Source organism: Urocitellus parryii, chromosome 9 (genome assembly GCF_045843805.1).
Source record: "Urocitellus parryii isolate mUroPar1 chromosome 9, mUroPar1.hap1, whole genome shotgun sequence".
Classification (NCBI taxonomy): Eukaryota; Metazoa; Chordata; class Mammalia; order Rodentia; family Sciuridae; genus Urocitellus; species Urocitellus parryii.
In genome coordinates, this window is record NC_135539.1 from 91,567,566 (window position 1) to 91,589,541 (window position 21,976).

Genomic DNA, 21,976 nt, shown 5'->3' on the forward strand with positions numbered 1-21,976 from the left:
CTCCAGTTATAGACTTTTATCAACAGAGGGCGCTCCGAGCCCATCAAACACAATCTGGGGCCCCAGATACTTTGGGATGCAAATCAGATAAGCTCCGGGCTCATCAGTCTCCAAGGTGGATCGCGCAGCTCCCCAGTTGCTCCCCCTCGACACCCCACCTTCCCATCCGCGTCTTCACGGGCTCGTCCATTTCACCTGGCCACACGCTGCTTTCCGGCCGATAAGCAGCGCGTAGCTAATGGCGACGATATTTTCCGCTGCACCTAGACGGAATACAGATTCTGCTGGAGCTGGCATGTGCTGCCTGGAGGCGTACCTATCCCCCTAAGGTCCTCTACTGATATGATCGCTTTTAAATTGGAAGTAGGAACGCAATGGAAACTTCCACACTGTTCTCAACATCTTTATTTTGGCCTTCGTACCTCGCCTTGGTAGCTGTGAAATATTCCCAGGCAAAGGCTGCAGCCCGGGGGATGTAGGGGGGATGACAAGCGCCAGAAAGGCCAAGAAAGATTCCTCCCCCCCAGGAACGTGGGGTGGGGGGCGTTGCCCAGAGTTCCAGTACCCCTAATTATTCTCTTCCTGACCCCTCCTGCCTCACCCATATCTCAGAACGAAGCCCCCGTCTGGAAAGCCCTAGAGGTCCTTTGCTCCCTCGCCTACCCCCAGACCCGGTCCCTCCCGGGGGCTTGGAGATGCCATTACACCTCACGTGATCCCCGCGCTGGGCTGGTCCCTCAGGAGGTGTCTCGCGGGGTGTTAATTAAAGGTCACAACAAAATAGACCTGCCGGCTCACCAGAAGAAATGTCCTCCCGAGAAATGAAAAATGACACCCCGGAGCAGCCACGTGTGGAGCCTGGCGTTTGCCGGCTTCCTGCGCCTCTGGGTGCTGCGCGAGGGGCGGGTGGGGGGAGAGGTTATAGGGGAGGGGGCGATGACTGGGTGCTCTGGAGACCCCACAGATCCCGGATGCTGGGAGAAAAGCGTGGACGTGGGGAGAGGGGACCGACCCCGGGCAAGGAGAGGCCAAGGCCACTTCGCGCCACGCCCCCTCTTCAGGCCCGCGCGGTCCGGGTGCTCGTGGGCAGCACAGCGAATCGCTCAGTTTCCCCCGCTCGCCAGCGCCCCGCTAGGTCCTCGGCTCACCTGTCCCAGCCCTGGGCCGGTTTAGTACTTCACAGATTAGGGTGCCGCGGGCGGGCGGGGGCCGAAGGTCCCCAGTCCTCTGGCTGTGGCTCCGGAGGGAGGCCCCCTGGCTGGCCCCGGGGTGGTAGGGCAATTCTAGAAAAGGTTTGCTGGGCAGGTCTTGGAGAACAAAGGGCGGGGGGAGGACCCGGCATGTTTGCGGACTTGTTTGTGACTCAATCCGTTTTACACGGCGTTTCAAAGGCAGACCTGCAAGCCTTGCCAGGAAGAGAAAGAACTTGGGGGCGGGGGAGGCTCAGGCGCAGCATTTCCGTCCAGCCACGCTCGCTCAGCGCTTCTCCTCAGCTCCAGGCTCGCGCAACGGTGTTTCATTAGAGCCCCGGACACGGGCCACTCGCCAGTAACTTCCCTGCCAGGAGCGAGATTTACGACCCCACCCCCCGCCCGGGCCCTCGGCCTCGCAATGTCAGGCAGGAGCGCCGCACCATAAAATGGATCCCGGCCGGCGCTGCGGCGGCGGCGGCAGCCAGGCGGCGGGTTCCGGGGCGGCGGGGCCGCGGTTCCCGAGGTTCCGCGCTTCGCCCGGGCGCACACGCGCGTCCTGATCGCGGACGGCTCTCCCGGCCAAGCAGAGCCGCCCCTCTCCCTGCCCTCGCGCAACTGTCAGGCGAAACGGGCCCGCGCATATTGGCTCGGCGACACGCCGAGGCTCCTCCCCGAGTCTGGATCTTTATATTTTGGGAGAATTTCTTTGAACTCAGTTAGCAAGCTCGGTGAAGGAGGCAAGTTCCCACAGCCGGCTCCGTAGGAGGGGTCCGCGCGCCGACCCAGGCGAGGCAGCGCGAGGGCTCGCCCACCTTCCCCGCAGCGGCCGTGGGTCCCGATCCTATTCCTCGTTTCCCTCGTGGAGAACGGAGGACTCACTTGATTGAGGAAAATGCCAATGATGTGGATGTGACCATGAAAAGAGAACGTGTGACTGGAGGAGGCAGAAGAGGATGAGGAAAAGCGTTATTTGAAGAGAAGAATAAGCCAGCCACTCCAACGTTTTCTGCAAATTGGTGCTACTACTTCTGGGGTCCATTTGCTTTTTATTCTTTCTAACCCACAATTAAGAAATCTTGATTTGAGGGCCAAGAGACAACCTCTTACAATTGGGGGACGCTTCGGGTTGGCAGATCTTTTGGATGTAACATTATTGGAACATTTAGACTCTCCTCGGGAAAAGCCACCATGAATTCGGTAGCTGGGAATAAAGAGAGGCTTGCGGTCTCCAACCGGGGCAAGAAATACGGGGTAAGTTGTGACGGGTTCGACACGGAGACGCGTTACCAGACCCATCTCGGTCGGGGTCCTTTCCTTCTCGGGAACCGGTGGCTCCGGCAGAGCTACCCTCAGGAGCCGGCGGCCAGCGCGCGGATCCGAGCTCTCCTCCCGCTGCAGGGACACCTCCGCTGTGCGTGCGCGGAGGCGGGTCTGTTGCGAGGACACCGGCACACTCGCCTCGCTCTCGGATTTTTTTTCAGTCGGTTTAATCCTTTCTTTTCCCCGGACCCATAACTTTTGCGGTATTCCTGGACTTCCAGGCAGAGTTAAGCCGTAAGGAATGTTTCCCATGAAATCTCTGCCTTTGGTTGCACGGATCGTTTCCCGGGATCCGGGAGATCCTTTCATTTTACCGGCAGGATCCGGTGGGCTGTTCCTGAATGAATAAAAACCCATAAGTCACAGGACCCTCTGAATAGGGTCTTCTAGGATCTTGTAACTGGGTTCTTGCTGGGGTGGGTGCCAGGTCCAAAAGCATGGGGCGCTGAATCTGTGGGTACCCCCTGCAGAAACCGTTGAAAAACCCCTCAAGTAAACCCTTCTGCTGACCTGAGGCACCCAGAAACCGGCACCCAGAAGCCGGAGCAGGGGTCACTTGGGAGGCGGGGAATCACCTTAGGACAATTAACGAGATAGATGGAGGGCAACTTAGCTGCAGGGCTTGCAGCAGCCGGGAACCGGAGCCCGTGGGCTTTCGGCCAGGCGCTCGGTGGCATGCGGATACCCCGGCGGGCGGGCAGAACGGCGCCCCCAGGCCGGCCCAGCTCCCGAAAGCGGGAGTCCGCCGCCTCGCGGCCCCTGACACCCGCGTGTCTCCCCCTGCAGGTGAATGAGGTCTGCTCGCCCACCAAGCCCGCGGCTCCCTTCTCCCCTGAGAGCTGGTACAGGAAAGCCTACGAGGAATCGCGCGCTGGGAGCCGGCCTACCCCCGAGGGCGCAGGCTCGGCGCTGGGCTCGTCGGGGACCCCGTCCCCCGGCTCGGGCACCTCGTCCCCGAGCTCCTTCACCGGATCCCCGGGTCCCGCCTCTCCGGGTATCGGCACCAGCTCGCCGGGCTCCCTGGGCGGCTCGCCGGGCTTCGGCACCGGTTCCCCGGGCTCTGGCAGCGGCGGCGGCTCCTCCCCCGGCTCGGACCGCGGCGTCTGGTGCGAGAACTGCAACGCCCGCCTGGTGGAGCTGAAGAGGCAGGCTCTCAAGCTGCTCCTCCCGGGGCCCTTCCCGGGCAAGGTGAGCGGCGCGACAGAACAGACGGGAGGGCGACCCAGGGCGGGGGAGGTGCCGGGAGGGCTGTGGCCAGGGCAACGATTGCGGGGCACCGCTGCCGGACCCAACGCGAACGTGAGCAGCGCCGCCGCCGGAGGGGCCTTGGCGGTTCTGGGGGCTGCTTCACACTCTAGGGGACGCAGATGGCGGCCCTGGGGAGGACCCTTACCTAGGCCCCACGGGACAGGGGAACTAGCTCCCGAGTGTGTTGGCGCACCCGCAGCTTCAGGCCTCACGGTCCACCCGGGATGCCCCAGGTGGATGCCCCAGGTGGATGCCCCAGGTGGATGCCCCAGGTGGATGCCCCAGGTGGATGCCCCAGGTGGTTTGTCTGGCTGTGCCGCCACTCGGGACTCCAGACTGCTTATGAAATCTTTCTCCCCACCCCCACATGGGATCCTTTACAAGAATGTCAATGGGAGCAGAAACAGCAAGCTGATATTTGGGTGTTGTCGTTTCCCATCGCATATTTGTGGTTCTTCCTCCCCAGGATTACAGAAACAGAAGCACATTCAAAGGCCAGCACTTTTTCTCTCTCTCTCTCTGTGTATCTGAGGAAGATTAAGAAGAGGTGGATAGCTCATAAGAGCAGTACCACATCCTGGCCTGCTATTGCGCTAACGCGCATTGGTTCTTCCATAGCAACCCTGCCGCGTTGTGTGACCTGCAGGGGAGCCCCCAGAGTGTAACACAATGCAATTGTATTTGCACTGTTGGGTCCAAGTACTATCAAATGATAATATTTACTCTTCCACTTCAAAGAGTTTTTATCAGTGGTTAGAGAGAAATATCAAGAAAACAGTGGGTTGCTGTGGAGGTTTCTGTCACCGTTCAATGACATTTTCTGGTTTATGTTTCCATGAAATGAAATATTGTGATTTCGAGTAGTGGAGTTTAGGAATAACTGCATCTGCTTGCCTCATCTGTTTACCCAAACACACACTTTGATGTTTTTATATACAAGGGTTAAATTAAACAAATCCCCACAGACTGTTATAAAATTCAAAATATGGAAAATTCACCACCAGAATTGGTCTTCTGAATCCATAATCTTTCTCAAGAATAATTAACTCATGGATTGTTGTAAGTTTGCCATTTTTATAGGTTGTTAATAAATCTTCCAGGACACTCTAAGAATAAATCCCAGGGAGTCTGAAAACTTATTTCACCCTTGCATTGCTAGACCCTCCAATTTAACACCATTTCTTCACTCACAGATTTATTTGCTCTTATGATCATTTGCCAGTATTCATTGATTTCCTTTCCCATTCAAAGCAAAGTGTCAGGTACAGCAGAGAAAATGACAGAAACATACAGTCCTTGTCTACATAGAGATTGTATTCTAATGGAGGATACAGACATTAACTACAAGTTGCAGTTCATAATTTATTTATTCATTTGTGTTGAGTGCTAGGAAGGAGGGAGTGTGGGATTCTGTGAGGTTGTATAATGGGACTAGACCATCTGATAAAGATTTAAAGAACCTTAGTCTTGGTTCTTGCAGATATATAGCATCTGATATTTGGCAATCTTAATAAGTTGCAGTGTACCAAATTATTTTAGAATATTCTAGAGAACCCATTCTTATAATAAATTCTTTGTATTGTTGTTTGAGTGCTCTTCAGGTGCAAAAGTAAATCAAAACAGATTCTTTTCATAAAAATGGAAGAGGGGAAGGAAAACTTACAGGTAGAAGAAACAAACGTTGAAACTTAAATGCAACCATTATGATTTGTGAGGTCATGTGACACACTGGATTTTTGTTTTAGATGAATCTTCCTGGAAATGTCATTCAGTGTTAAAAGAGGTAGCTCAATATATTTGCCAACTTTATTGATGTTGGGAAACTGATAATATTGTCAGAGCGAGGTGATAGCTCCGGAAGCAGCATTGGATGGGCTGAACCTCAGTGCTCTACACTGACTCACAGTGATCCAGGCATGCATCTAGGGAAGAGCTGCCATCGCAGAGATAGTCATCAGGATCACTCTGAGTGCACACATGACTATTACACACAACCATAGTTGCCTGAGTTTTAGATGTGAAGCAGCTCAGTGAAGCATGACATTAGGAACAAGGGATGTAGCCAGGAATGAGGGTGCTTTGGGTTAAGCTCATGATTAGTAATGAGATATGGGGCCTCAATTTTAACTACCAATCTTTTGTATGTCCCTAGGAATAATAATTTTAGATGTGTGTGTGTGTGTGTGTGTGTGTGTGTGCGTGCGCGCGCATATATGTGTGTGTGTTTAAGTATTTCTACTCTCTCATTAGGTCCAATTTCCATTATACCTTTTAATGTTCGAAACTTTTTTTTAGGTTACTGGGGATTCAACTCCACCACTGAGCCACATCCCCAGGCCTATTTTGTATTTTATTTAGAGATAGGGTCTCACTGAGTTGCTTAGCACCTTGCTTTTGCTGAGGCTGGCTTTGAACTTGTGATCCTCCTGCCTCAGCCTCCCCAGCAGCTGGAATTACAGGCATGTGCCACCTCTTGTGGCTATTCATAAAATTTTAATCAAACAATTGCCATGTTCTGGGAACCATGAATGGTGGGCCATAAATTCTCATGGGCAAGATTTATGAGCAAACTGTGGACCTCTGAAGCCCTCAGGCACCAAAGGAGTTAAGTTTCATTAGAATAAAGAGATGTCATTGTAACTCCAGCAAGTAATTCACCCTGGAGAGTTAGAGGCTGGAAGATAAAGATATGTTTTTGAGGGATAATTAGTAAAAATCATCTTTGTAATTTGCTTAAGATGCTTAACTGTATTTGGGGAATATATTCCTGAATAGAGTATTAAATTCTACTAGGTAGCATTACAAGTCTCATAGGTAAGCAGTTAAACATCGAAGGCAGAATAGTATACCCAGGAACCCTATTATTTTAGGATGGATTTGGCTTTGGTTCTTTCTCCACCACTGGTTTATTTTGTGACATTGAATAAATCAGTTTTCCTCTCTATTTTTTAACTTTCCAATTAAATTACTAATAAAAAAAGATTCAAACTGTTAGAATGTCATAAGAATTATCCAAGGTAAAGCTGAAAAAGTACTTCCATTCTTCAGTGAAAATTGTATGGGTTGATATTTATTAATTAATCTTTTCTAATTAGAAAAGATTTTGTTAGATTCATGTTATAGAATTTATTTCCTAAAAAATTTAGCAACTTTCAGGTTCTAATTTCATTAGTATATTTCCCAAATATCACACTGCCATATTAATTCTCACACTATGTCCATTTGTAGGTAGCGAGCCCTGATCCCCTAGTTTTATCTTTGGGACAGTTGGGTAAGGAGAGAAGATGAGGTTATGGAAGGTCCCTGCAGGGTATCTGGTTGGTCTCTCAAATTATTGACTGGCTATGGTGATCTGAGAGTTACTGCTCTACTCTGAGCACTCTTAGGAATTATGTGGCCCCATGGATGACAGGGTTTCATGATAGAAGGTGACATGTCTTGGATGTTACTGGGTAGCGAGGTTGGTGGTGATGGTGCTGACTGAGACTGGAAATGGTGACGATAGGAGACCCAGATCTGGATAGAGCACAGAGAGGAGGATGATAATGGATTTGAGTTCCTATGGATGGAATTTGAGTTTTCTGGAAATAAATGGAAAATGGAGGAAGATTTGATCATAAGACAGTTTGTTGTTGGCTATTTCAAGATTCTGCAATGTTGAAATGACAAGTGTGAGCTCACATAACTATTTAATGATTCTCCAAATTCATCTTTCCAATAGCAACTTACCTGGGTAAGGAGAGATTTGTGCCTGTTGGCAGATTGTAAAACATTTGGACTGACTTTTATTACCTTAGTCAGTAAAAAGGGCATACTCGGTTTATATCATTTCTCTTCTAGTGCTGGTAAGTGGTAGTGGTCACATAAAACAAAAGAATGTGGATGGATGTGTTAAGTGTTGGGTTTTTAAGTGAGGACAGTCCTTTTACCCACTACAGTGTTCCATTGTGTAAATATAAAATTATTTCATGTCCAGTGGTGAGAGTGTCTTTTCTGCTTTCTAAATAACAGTGGTTAAGACACCAAGCCAGAAGAGGCCAGGGAATGAGTCTCTTATTTTTGAGTTAGCTCAGATCATTCTATTATTGGGTGATAGAACTTTTGAAAGGACTGTGTAAGTTCTGAAAAACGTCAGTCCAAAGAAATTCCATGAAGTACAAAGAAATGTTTCAGGTTGGCAAAAGGTTATCAGGCATCTGTTCATTTCTATATCAATAAAAGAAAATCTTCTTTTATATAGAGAAGATCCAGAGCTATGTTCCTTTTGCAGTCAAATATTCTGAGCCCATTTATGCCCCAGAAATATCAGCAAGATTAGCCAGACACCCTGAGAAGGGAAGCCAGGAATCACAGAGATGAAAGAAAGGAATGTGTCCTAGGGGTTAAAAACACCAAACGTGGACTCTAAATAGCCAGAGCCCAGGGAAGTCTAGACTTGGGGAGATATAAATACATATTTCTGTATTTTGCTGGCTCCAAAAGAGGGGTATGGAAAATAACCCTATGTAAAAGGTCCCCCCAAAGCCATCATAAACACTTTATAAATAGAAAAAGTAGAGATTGCATTTTAAGTATTCATTAATTATGGAGGAATTCTAGTTGAAATCTCCTTCTAAGAACACATGGTTATTTTCTAAAAGCTTCATTAGAGTTTCTCATTTTGGAAGTATTGTAGACAGAGGAGTAGTTAATTGATAATATCAGTAATGAAAACGTCCTGCAGCATTTATCATGAAAGAATTTCTGAAACATTGTAGGAGTTTATAAAAACATTCCCAGTACAGCCATGAGAGTTGTAATTTCTTCTTTAAGGCTTAGCAAGCTATGGAATAATGACATTTCATTCTCCTAGACTTTTAATTGTGGAAACAACATGGTCAGTTTTTGTAGTAACTTAATTCACTTTGCAAAAATCCCTGGCCTATAATCAATTCTTCCACACTCGTTGTAGATAGGATTATTGCCTTAGATATGGGACTTTTAAGTGACTGAGGCTGGTAGTTTGTTAGCATTTGGAAGGATTAAGTCAATTAAAATTTAGTCCACATCAGTTGCTGTTTGGCATCATATCACAGTTTGTGCTATTCATCAGCTAATAACGTGATGATAATAATGATGGTTACGAATGGCTAACAGCTATTGTCCTTATGTGCTGGGTGCTGTACCAAGACACACAATCTCACATAGCAAAGGGATGAGCATGATTTCTTTTCTTCACCCTGGAATTCCAGAGGCTTGAGATAATTATTTAGGTCACAAAAAGAAGGAAAAAGTTAGACAAGGAACAGAAATCCAAGCATGCTTTGTCTCCCAAAGCTTTTGGGGGGTCACTGTTAACACAGTATAAGTGACTACAAGACCCCTGCCTGAGAAGGTTATAATTATCTGGGCTCACAGATGGTAACTTCACTTTTGGGGGGCAGAGAGGTTGGGGGAAATATGCAAGACTGTCAAGACTGAATTGACTGATTTTCTTGGCTTGTGGTGGGGGTGGGAAGGGAATTTCCTTGTTTCTGAATGCATTCAGCTGAGATGCTGTTGTCAGTCCCTTTCCAACAGAAAACCCTGCCTGAGGGCCCTGTCCTGACCTTCTGAGAGGAAGAGCCCTGCAGCTGGACATTCAGTGCCACATCAGCAGGACTGCTGGACTTCTAGGCTGTTCTGTCCTCGAAAAGATTGTAAATTGGTCAGTGTCTGTGGGGGTCCCCTGTCTCTTTTCAGGAATACAAAACTAAGCCACTTTCAAGTCACAAGCTTCATAAGCATCTTTTCTTTCCTTTTTGAAAACTTTCTCTATTTTCTTACTATGACAGAGGAACATTGTTTAGACTGGTTTCTCAATTGACCTTTCATACTTATATGCACCAATCTGAAATATCTTTAAATTTACTTGTATAGGTGCAAAAGGATTCCTAAATTACTCTTGGGATAATTATCAGAATACCAGATTAGTTTGTATCTATCATCCTGTTTTGCCTTTGGACCTGATCTGGTACTCATCTGAGAAAATTGGATTTTGAATCATGGTTAAAAGGGGGTCTGTCCATCATTTCTAGGTGTATAGGAATTAACCATGCTTGCTTTCTTATATGGAGTTGCCTTTTTTGTATTTAGATTTCTGATCCATTGGGAGATTATTTGGAGGTATCACAAAGATAGAGATCAATTTTATCTTTTTCTAAATATGTATCCATTGCCTCCAAACCCTTTATTAATACATCCATCTTTCCCCCGTTGAGATTTAAGATTCCACCATTATCATAAAACAAAATTCCAGTTATATTTGGATCTTGTACTGGATTTTCTATTCTGTTTATTTGTTGGTCTCCTTGTACACTAATTCCATACCATTTGAGAAACTTTATAGCACCTTTTAATGTTTGGTAGGACTAGCTCTCTCTGACCCAAACAATCCCCTACTTCTCTAGGAGTTTTTGGTTATTCTTCCTGATTATTTTTCCTTATGAACTTTAGAATAAACTTGCCTAACTCCAGAAAAAAAAATTCATTGGGACCATGTTACACTTTCATGTTAATCTGCGGAGATAGTTGGCATCTTTATGATGCTGAGACTTTCCCAAGAACCTGAAATGGCTTTCTTTTCAACCATTTTACTTTTCAAGAATTTCTAAGAGTTTCCTCATGTAGGTTTTGCACATTTCTCCTCAAATTTCTTAGGTGTTATCTTTTATTATTATTATGAATGAAGTCTTTGCCTCCATTATCTCTTCTAAGTGATATTTATATACATGAGGAATATTTATTTATAGATTAGTTATAATCCCAGTGCTTTATTAAATTCTACTAACATGTTTATTTAAAAAAAATTAATACTCATGAGTTTAAAAAAATGATGTTCAAATGTAGATGTTGTTACTCTCTTTGCTGGATGTGTGTCTGTTTTATCTTGATTATTACATTGGTTAATATTTCTAACATGATATTAAATAGTAGTGTCTATAGTTTTTTCCTGACTTAATGTAAGATTTTGGCTTTTCGTCTGAGATCTACCTACAGTTTTACAAGTTAAGGCAGTATCTATCAATTCCTATTTTATTTAGGATAGGTTTTGTTTTCCAAGTATCTTTTCAGTATTTAGGGAGATAATCATGTGAATTTTCTCTTTAAGATCTATGAATATTGAAAATTATTATTATTATTTGTGGTGCTGGGGATTGAACCCAGGGCCTTGTGCATGCAAGGCAAGCACTCCACCGACTGAATTATATCCCCAGCCCAATATTGCAAATTATTATCTTTTATTTCCAAACAGCAAACCATCCTTGAATTCCCATAGTAAATCCTACTTGGTCTCAGTGCATTAAAAAAATGCTGCTGGATTCAGTTTGTTAATATTTTATTTATTGTTTTGCTTGATATTCATATGCCACTGATTATTTCAGATTCTCATTTAGGTACCAATTGCTACTGTAACTGTGTCACATTATAACCAAAATATGAAAAAGACTAAAATCCCTGCTTTGGAGCCACTCAGTCTGGTATTAGACAGACATGGAATGTAAGAGTTGGAACAGTGCATCAAGTGCTACAACAGGGCTGAACAGAATGCAGACAGGGGAGCCTGGGTAGGATATGAATATGGAGAAGCCTAGACATTCCAGTCAGAGGAAATGGCAGGTGGAAGCAAGAGGTATGCTCAGTAAGAGGTAAGCAAGTGTATGCTCAGTACACGAGGGGAACTGACATAGTGCATTGAATGAATGACAGGGTGGGAAGGTGGCAGGGAAAGGTTGAAGGGTCTTGTGGGCAAGAATCTGGACTTCTCTGTAGGCAATGGGCAGCTATTAGAGGATGTACAGGAAGGGACTGAAATGAGCTGCTCATTGTGAGAGATTGGACTGGAAGGGTGGTCATAGGGACCAATTAGGAGACTCCTTGCAGTGGCTTGAGTGAAATTGTGTCAACTGACTGCAAAAATGAAGTGGCAGCTTGATCTGAAAGAGTGAGTAGAAAACCCATGTTGGGTGGCTTCTGAGATGCAGGGTAGGAAGGAGAGGAGGCGTTCTCACAGATTTCTGGCTAGGACAAGGGTGAAGCCAGTGTGGCCAGCTATTCAGACAGGAAATAGAAGCAGGAGAGAGTTTTTGTTATTAGAGGTCTGGTTTTCAAGAATGGTTGTAGATAATGAAACTGGTTTGGGCTTTCTAGAGCTCGAGGCTGAGTGATCCAGTAAGATCCAGTTGGGGCCTTAGGGTGAGTTCAGAGATGGAGACATGGATCTGGAGATGCCCACATGAACAAGGTGATAGAATAACCTCACAGATGGTGTGATTCCCTGTGGGTGTGGGTGTGTGGGGACAGTGGAACATGGAGCCATGGGGCTCATTGACATTGAAGGGAGTCAAGATGATAGACCAAGAAGAACAGGCCAAAAAAGAGGTAGAAAAATATATAGGAGAAGTGGTGATATACAAACTGAGGCAATCTTGAGCTTCAGGGGCTCCGTGTGAGAGGTCTGATACTTTGGCGAGATCAAGGAATCAGGGACTGAGACTACCACTGAATTGGCAAATAAAAAGGTCTTTGGGGATCTTTGAAGAGTTTCTAGCATCCTGGAGAAAGATAGACAATGACAGTAAGTTCAGGAGTGGATGGAGAGGAGGACATGTAAGTCAGTACTAGAGTTGTCAGAACACTAAAAGTTATGAGAGATCCGTTTTTTGATGTTCTTATGACTGTGAAAACCTGGGGTGCACAGACTTCAGTGCAAAACCAGGCTCCATCACTTCATGGTGACCTTGGGCAAGTCCCTTAATCCATCTGTCCAGTGGAATAATGAAAGGACCCTACCAGGGTGGTTGTGAAGATTAGGTGAAATTGTGAGATAATATTTAACCGCCACTTTCTATTATTATTATTCCAATGACTTTGCACAAGAAGAAAATTGAATTTAGTGAAAGCCCCCTTCCTTCCTTCCCTCCTACTCTTTCTCTTCTCTCTCATTTCCTTCTTCCCTACTCCCCCCAATTGCTAGTGGCTTAACACCAAAATGGAGGGGGAAAAATGGAGTCAGAGAACACTGGAGCCATTGAGCTCCTTCTTTTGCTGTTTCTTCACCTCCAGGTCAATAAAGCATCTCATACTTATTCATTCATAGGTAGCACCATCGAAAGTTTAAAGAGAGGTCCACTGATGCAAATAGCCACTCCTTTTAGTTGGGTTACCATGAATGTGGATTGAGAGTCTTTGTCACAGATGCAAATCCCTTCTGGAAGCCCTGCCCCTCTCAGAGCCCCCCTCCCCTGAAAGGGAGTATTGCAGACATGGCATTTGACATTTCAGGCTCTGGTGAATGAAGGAGAGCAGATTTCCTCCAGTGACTGCGCATGTGATATGCAGATCTGAACAGCACTAGGAATTTGGGCTTATCTGCCTTCCAATCCAGTTTTATCTTTCTCAGACAGTTTTCTTTGCAGTTATGGTTTGCTGATCCTGTTGCATCAATTCCTACCAGACCCTGTGGAGAAGTCTGGAAATAGAGAAGATACCCTCCCCCACCAAGCAGTATTTTCTGCCCTTATCTCAGCTCTGAGAGCTGGAGTTGACATGGAAGGAGTGGGTTCTTGTAAACTGTAGTATAAAAAGAGGATGTATTCTGAATGATGCTATATAGGTTTGCAGATCTGAAGGCTCTAAGGCTAGAGCAAGTTATTTTGATAAGCAGAAGTATATCTGAATGTATCTTAAGTGCCATAGACTAGGTGGCAGCTGAGGGGCTATTTTAATTCATTTTTTCTACTTTTTAGAATTGAAGTTCAATACTGTTGGCAATCACAAAAGGTTCTTGGAAGAAGTTTTAGTTCTCCACATAGCGTGCTTTTCCAGTCTTTGATAGTTTTTACATGTACGATAAATTTCTGTTTGATTTTTGTTTAAAAGCATGAATTGGAAATAATAAGTCAAAACATGCTTTTCTACCATAGGATAACAAAAATATAAATTTTAGTTTCATAATTCTTTTATCTCATCTGACTAGGACCTTCCCCCCCCCCCAAGATAGCATAGGAGCTTAGAGAGCTTGAGATTTTATTGTGGTATAATTTCATCTTTTAATTAGCAGTGATGAGCAGTTATGCTTTCCTATGAATCATTATCATCTTATTTATAGTGGTTGCTTTCTTTGGAGTTATAATCACTGCCTCTACTTCTATTCCATCTAACCGGTAGCTTCATGTAGCAATGGGAGACTTAGGTATTAACTAATTAGACACCAAAAATAACAACAACCAAAAGCTGATGAGCTATCTAATAAAGAGGTTATGCAGAAAGTAAAAGTCGAATTCAGGCAGACAACTAGCAATCACCTTTGTTTAAGAAAAGCAATCAGCTGGTGTTTCTCTGTAGAAGGAGGTCTATATCCTGAGCAGCTAAAGAGATGGCCTTGGATATCTTCCCCATGGCACCATGGCTGGGAATTGGAGCAGCATTTGTCTTCCACCTAGCCAGGAGGCATGGCATTGGGAACTGAGGGACAGAGGGGAGAAGGATTGGAAGGAGAATAAGATGGGGTGGGGGGAGGAGAAGAGAGGGAGGACGGATGAGAGAGAGGGTGAGAGAAATAGAAAACAAAGAAGTGGGGGGTATAGGCATCAGAGGTTGTCTACAATCCCAAATTTTTAGTGAAGAAGGACTGTCCTTAGAGCTGGGGACAGAGGTACAGTCCAGCCTCCAGCATAATTAGCATTGTGATCTTGGGAAAGTTACCCGGCTCACTGTGCTTTCTCTCTCTTTGTGGTGCTGGGTGTGGAACTCAGGGCTTTATGGAGTCCATTCCTGGCTCCCACATTCCAGAGGAATATGCTTGACAAAACCCTGGATGGATTTCTGGCTGAACCAAGAGCCTCAAGCTGTTCTGTGGGCTGCCACGAGGCAAGACTTTGGATCACACTAGTCAGCCGGTGCAGGCTTTGAAGGTGCCGGTAGCCCTCTCATCAGTGAAGCTTCTGACTTTGGATTTGGATCATAAATGACTGACAAGGATATTCCTGTTTCTTTCCCTCCCTCCCTCCCTCCCTCTCTTTCTCTCTTTCTTCTGGGAATTGAACCTAGGCCATCATGCATGCAAAGCACACATTCTACCACTAATTTACACCCCCAGACCCTCTTCCTGTTTTTTAGTAAAGCTATTTGCTTTATAGTTGTTTGTGTTTGTAAACAGAAATAAACTTGAACAAAAAGGACAGTTGACTTTATGAGAGCAATTGGATTGAGGGGTATTTGAGGCAAAGAATGACCTTAGGACTTAGAAAGGCCTACTTATAGTTAGTTTTACATTAAACATATCTGCCATGTTGATTAGGATTTAGAAACAATTTGCGGAGAGTTTGGGGGAATAGCAATATAGGAATACCAAGACTCCAAACACTGTATTCATCATTCTTAAAAATAGACTCTCTGTTGAAACTTTCCTCAAATCCTTTTTGCCCCCTTTGATTTCTCTTTTCTTTTTTCTGCATTTACAAGTGTCTAGAGGGGACCATAACTGTTGAGGCCAGTATTTACATATTATTGGCCCATGGCCTGGGTTTAATGCTGTAGGCTGGGAAAAGGATATGACAGGTAGCTGCCTGCTGAGCCAACAGAACACATTCAGTTAATATTGATTTGGTTTTTCTTCTTTATCCTTACCCCTGGTTGCCTCTTTAAACTACCTGCTTCCTGGGGAAGGTTTCTCCAACTTTTATTTCAAATCTAATACTTTATGTTTTTGTCTAAACACAATTCAGGGAGTACAGATATTAAAAGCAGAGCTGCATTTGGCTTGTACTAGCCCAGAGCACATTAAGACTTCGGAGCAAATATAGTTGAGAACAGGCACAGAGCAGCAGGAGCTACAGAAGTACCACGTGCTCCTCTTCATCGTTCCTCTGTGTTCTCTGCACACACGTTATTCCAACATTAACAGAGCATCCTGTAGCCAAACCCACACAACGCGAGGTTTGGCCTGTTCACAGCCAAGCTTCCACATAAGTTTTCACTGATTATGATCTCACTGATTATGATAGCGTATCCTGTATTACTTTTCTTATTCTTTACCCTTAAATTTACCATAAAATTAGGTTCTGAAAATTAAAAATAAATTTTAGTTGTAGATGAATACCTTTATTTATTTATTCATTTTTATGTGGTGCTGAGGATGGAACATGTGCTAGACAAGCACACTACCACTGAGCTATAACCCCAGCTGCAATGTTCTGAAATTTCTAAAGGAGACTTTCTAATGGGCCAAGTGTGGGGTGTGTGTGTATGTGTGTGTGAAGGGTGTGTGTGTGTGTGTGTACGCACTCTGTGGACCCTAAAGGCAGCATACAAGTTGGTAACACGGTAGACATCCTGTCTCAGGTTTCAGACATTGTTAGGCTGAAGCTTTTATTGGAGGTCAAGGCAGCTAATAAAGTGGGATGTGCCATTAAAAGGGCATTCAGCAGAGAAGACGGTGGGTTGTCGCAGCAGGCTGAGAATGGAGCAGAGGAGGAGGGTGGCAGCTGCAAGTCTGCCCATGATGGCTTTATGAGTATATATATATATATACACATATACACATATATATGTATATACACACACATATACACACGTGTGTGTATATATGCATATATGTACATACATTTGTGTGTGTGTATGTATATATGTATACATATTTTGCAGCCAGGGTGGTAAATGCAATACAAAGGCATGATTTTAATATGCCTTATTGGGCTCTCTGCTTCCTGTGTGAGGTATCCACTTGGGGGGAAGAAAGTTTCTGGATTGTGGGTTTTTTGTGGTGGTGGTGTGTGCTGATTAACATTATTATTATTATTATTATTTTTAATAGAGTGCTCCTAGTTTTTAGTGATTCTTCATAATGGTCCTTTATGGGGGTCAGGAAGGAGATAACAGAATGGTGGAGAGGATTAGGAGGCATGCCCAGGGTCACCCAGAAAAACTTGGGCTTCTGAATCTCTATGGTGGTTTTGATAGGATTTATTTACCCCGCTCTTTGCCCACATGTGTCTCCTTCTTGACTCTGCACCCCTTGTGTGTAGTTAGCGATCCAGTCCAAGATACTCAGATTTGGGTTCCGGTGAGCGCCTGCTTTCTGGTTCATGGGTGGGGTACTTTCTCCCTGTATCCTCAGCTGGTAGAGAAGACTGGCTAGTTCACTAGTGTTTCTTGTGGAAGGGCACAAACTCCTTTTATGAAAACTTCAACCTCATGACCTAATTGAGAAAGATGTAAAGACCTCACCTCCCAATGCCATTACCTTGGGGGGGGGGGGCTTTCAATATATGAATTTGTGGGAACGTAAACATTTCATCTGTCACAGCAAGGATGAGGCTCGTTCCCCAGACGCTGGCTCCCTGATGGTGTTTGTATTGGGTTTAATTTTTCCCTTTATCTGGTAATGGGGTTCTTCACTCTCTCCATTGTTTGTTGAGATGGTAGCACGTGATGACATCCTGGGTGGAGGAGGAGTGGTAATAATATAGGAATCACCCTTCCTTTAAGACTCTTCCTTCAGACTCCCTCAGAGCTTGGAGGTGAGAGGAGAAATCTGTGGGCTGGTTTCAGGTCCTTTGGTGCAGAACATCAAAGAGGCAGGAGGCAGGTGGCAGGATGGTTTGTCCACAGATATTAATGGGGTCATGCACATAGGGAACAGTCACCAGAGCTTCTGTGTAGGGTACCATTGCCATTTTCCCTTCTGTCCTTCAATACCCCTTGGAGGGATGTCATGGCTAGGTATGGAGGGGGAAAGGTGATAGTGGGAATGGATACTTAGGAGTTAGTGAGGAAGTTGAGGAATCTCAGACCCAGAGACCAGAAACAGCCTTGAAGATCTGCAGGAGCCCTGCAGATCTTAACAGACATAAAGTGTCCCAAGAGGGAGGGCTTCAAAAGAAGTGAAATAACCACTGTAAGGTTTGTGCTTGAGTTTGAACAGAGGATGATACTGTGTAACATGTTGAGATTAGCAGCAGAGCATCCATGTTCATAGCAGCCTTATTCATAAAAGCCAAAAGCTGGGAGCTACCCAAGGGACTATTGACAGATGGAAGACTAAATACAATGTGCTATGTCTGTACAGTGGAATACTCAGCCTTAAAAAGGAAGGACATTCTGAAACAAGCTACACCTGAGTGAACTGTGAGGACATTTGCTAAGTGAAGTAAGCCAGCCACAGAATGACAAACATGATTCCATGTACACGAGGCACCTAGAGTCATCAAATTCATAGATGGAACCAGGTGTGGTGGCACACACCTGTAATCTCAGTGAGGCTGAGGCTGAGGCTGAGGCTGAGGCGGAAGGATTGCAAGTCCAGGGGCAGCCTGGGCAACTTAGTGAGACCCTGTTTTAAAATAAAAAATAAAAAATACTGGGAATGGAACTCAGTGGTAAGGCACTCCTAGGTCCAATCCCCAGTACCCCCCCACCCCCCCGCCAAACAAAACAAAACAAACAAACAAACAAAAAAACCCAGTAGAATGGACGTTACCAAGAGTTTGAGAAGATAAAAAATGTTCTGGATGTCCAAGAAGGGGAATAGCTGGGTCAAATGGTGGTTCCATTCCCAGCTTTCCAAGGAATCTCCATACTGCTTGCTACAACGATGTTCATAGCAGCACAATTCACAATAGCTAGACTGTGGAACCAACCTAGATGCCCTTCAATAGATGAATGAATAAAAAAAATGTGGCATTTGTACGCAATGGAGTATTACTCTGCACTAAAAAATGACAAAATCATGGAATTTGCGGGAAAATGGATGGCACTAGACCAGATTATGCTAAGTGAAGCTAGCCAATCCCTAAAAAACAAATGCCAAATGTCATCTTTGATATAAGGAGAGCAACTAAGAACAGAATAGGGAGGAAGAGCATGAGAAGAAGATCACCATTAAACAGGGACGAGAGGGGGGAAGGAAAGAGAGGGAGAAGGGAAATTGCATGGTAAAGGAAGGAGACCCTCATTGTTATACAAAATTACATATAAGAGGAAGTGAGGGGAAAGGGAAAAAAAAGAGAGAGAAATGAATTACAGTAGATGGGGTAGAGAGAGAAGATGGGAGGGGAGGGGAGGGGGATAGTAGAGGATAGGCAGCAGAATACAACAGACACTAGTATGACAGTATGTAAAAAAGTGGATGTGTAACTGATGTGAATCTGCAATATGTATACGGGGTAAAAATGGGAGTTCATAATCTGCTTGAATCAAATGTATGAAATATGATATGTCAAGAGCTTTGTATTGTTTTGAACAACTAATAATAAAAAAATAAATTAAAAAAAAAAGAAAAATGTTCTGGATGAAGTGGGGATGTGTGGTTGTATAATGGTGGGAATACTTCATGCTGTGGAACCGTACACTGGAAAATAGTTAAATGATCAGTTTTATGTTACATGACATTTGATGTAATGTAAAATCACCTTCCCTGCCCCCAATAATACATTACAAATTGTGTCCCAAAATGGTGTTCGGAGGGAAGATGGAGCCCCATGGTCTGCCTGATCATGCAGTAATGACACATGAAAGGTAGTTGTGATAGTATTTGTTGCTCATTATGAGTAATCTCACATCGAACCTCATGGGCACACTATGAGGCAGGCACTATTACTGCCCCACGTTATAGCAGAGGAAACTTGGCAAGGTTAGGTTCTTGGACCAAGATCCTGCAGTGAGATTTGGTGCAAGGCAGGAGGTGATCCTTGCACTATCTGCTGTATGGCTTCTACTTGTTGTCCTCTGCCCTATGAGCCTGCAGGAGGGAAAGGGGAAGGTAATCCAGAAATGGAGCCAGTTGAACACCTTTAGAGGGATGTAGGAATAGGATCCCCCACCCTCCCTCTCTTTTCTCTTATCTCCACTTGCCTTCTGAGAAGAGAGCTGGCCTTGACTAGCCAAGACCCCTGTCTACTCCTCCTTCTGCATTTGCTGTGGAATAGCATGTTATTCGGTTCTGTAGATCTCAACGCAAAGCAGCCATCTCATCTGTGCCTCTAATAGTTTGAAGAGTTTACATGGGCAGTCATCATCACTGAGTAAACACATTAAGCTAGCAAATAAATCTTTGTGAGAGAAGCACGTTAAATGGTTTCCTGCATAATAGTTATTAATACGTTGCTATAATTACATTGCTCATTTTACAGTAAACTCCAAGAAAAAAAAAAGATTTATTGAGCTCTTGGGTCCTTGACAGTAGTATGTTGAATGGCAGTGTAATTTTTCCAAATTTGCCAACACACTTTGCACGTATGACTTTTTTTGGAGTTGGACCAAATGGACCCTTTTAAAGCTCTGATAAGTTAATACCACCTTATATTTATATAGCTGCTTTCTCAGGTTACTTCATTGGGCCATTGCCACTTTTCCTTCTTCTTCTCAAAGGACCCATTTAAGGAAATGTGAGGGCTGGATATGGGGGTGGTCTGTCTTTATTTAATAGACAAAAGAAAGAGAAGAATCAAGAGGCCAAGAAACATTTTTCTCCCACTCAACAACTATTTATTCAATATCTCTTCTGTATCAGTCCCTGTTCAGGGCTCTAACCCTTGATCAATGTCATTAGCGAGCTTAGGTTAGACCCTAAGACTCCCTGTCCTTTAGGCCTGGCTCTTGCCAGCTGTTTTCTAGAAAATGGCACTTCTGAGCTGTGGGGTTTCATGGGTTATTGAAACACCTGTCTTTGGTGTCTGACATTTCCCAGGTTAAAGAAAGAGAATTTTGCCATAGTGTCACACATCAAGGGCCTCTGCCCATAGATGAAGCACTAGAGTTACCAGACTCTCAAGCTTTCAAGCTTTTCTTGCAAAGGGCTCACTCAAACCATTCTCATGGACTGAGGCTAATTGGGAGTTTCTTTGGGGGGCCTGTTATCCATCCCTTGCTGCCTTTCTTGGTTAAAACTTTCCACCAGAGTGAAAAGCTACAACAGTGAGTGGCTTTTGTCTTGAGCAAGGCCATTAGATGGTACAGTAACTGCTTTCTGATGCTGCTAATGTGGCCTGGCATTAGTACTGTGACCCAAAGGTGAAAGGCTACATATTCCATAACAACCCCGAGCCAGCCAGCCTCTAGCCTCCAGTGTATTTTAGCAGAGAAAGGAAGGAGGATAGGGTGACATACACACTAGATGGAACTTAGAAGTAGGTACTGGAAAAGTTTAAGAATGGAGCATCAGTTTCTAGAGATACTTTTGTAAAATGCATTATCCATGTCAATGTTGATACATTAATATCAGTGATGTCATCATATTATTCCTGGAATATAGCAAACATCTATGTGCATATTATATATGAACATATTGTGAATATGTGTATATTACAAAGTATTAGGTCCAGATTTTTTTTTTTTTTTTAATTCCTCTGCTGTAAAGGATGCAATCTTCATTAAGTTGTTTGGCTCCACCAAAAATTAGTGCGGGTCTGAGACAAGACTCTTAGAAAGTTAAAACTCACTTCCTTTTTGGGTGTCGGGATCCAGTATTTAGACTCCTTGGCTTTGGGAGGAACTGGGCTGTGAACGCTGGGTTATTCAGGTAAGGTAGAATGTGAACACAGAGAATAGGAAGTACACTGGAAGTAGGCTGTCTGCTTGTTTTGATACGGTAGGCATCTCTCCCCATGAAATGCTAGCCAAAAGCGAGTATCTGTTGGTCAAAATCCTCTGAGATTCTATGAAGTCAGGATTTGAAGAAAAAAAAATGAAAAGAAAGTACTAAAAATGAGGAGATGTAGTTTTGTGGTAAGATGCAGAAAGTTGCTGAATCCCACCATGGTTATAAAAATAAGAGGTCATTTAGTCTAAGTTCTAAAATCTCTTATTGTATGAATGTTAACTGAAAAAGCTCTTTTGTTTGTTCAATTTTTAATTGTTTCTTCTTTCTAAAGAGTTTAAAGGCAAGAGCCCTAAGCACGGAAGCACTGTTTTATTCAAAGGTAGGGAAATCGTATTCTGTGAAATTCCAGTATTTGTTCCCAGCAAATACATTGGTATTCTTTTTTAAAAAATATCTTTATTTTTATTTGTTTATTTTTATTTGTTTATTTTTATTTGTTTATTTTTATGGGGACCGAACTCAGGAACTCATCTTGCGAGGCGAGCACTCTGCCACTGAGCTACAACCCCAGCTCATTGGTATTCTTTTGCAAAACATATTTGTTCAGGGACAAGTAGTATCAGGTCTGTGGAGGTCATACTGGAACTTACTAGGA

General features: G+C 44.3%; 1 protein-coding gene across 1 annotated transcript in view; it reads left to right on the top strand.

Annotated features, from left to right (window-relative positions):
- The first annotated feature begins 2,381 nt into the window (after positions 1 to 2,381).
- Kif26b (kinesin family member 26B) overlaps positions 2,382 to 21,976 on the top strand; it is a 481,849-nt gene continuing 462,254 nt past the window's right edge. The window contains exons 1-2 of the mRNA XM_077802765.1: positions 2,382 to 2,444; positions 3,300 to 3,701. Of these exons, the coding sequence (XP_077658891.1) occupies positions 2,382 to 2,444; positions 3,300 to 3,701 (465 nt within the window). The remainder of the gene's footprint in view (positions 2,445 to 3,299; positions 3,702 to 21,976) is intronic.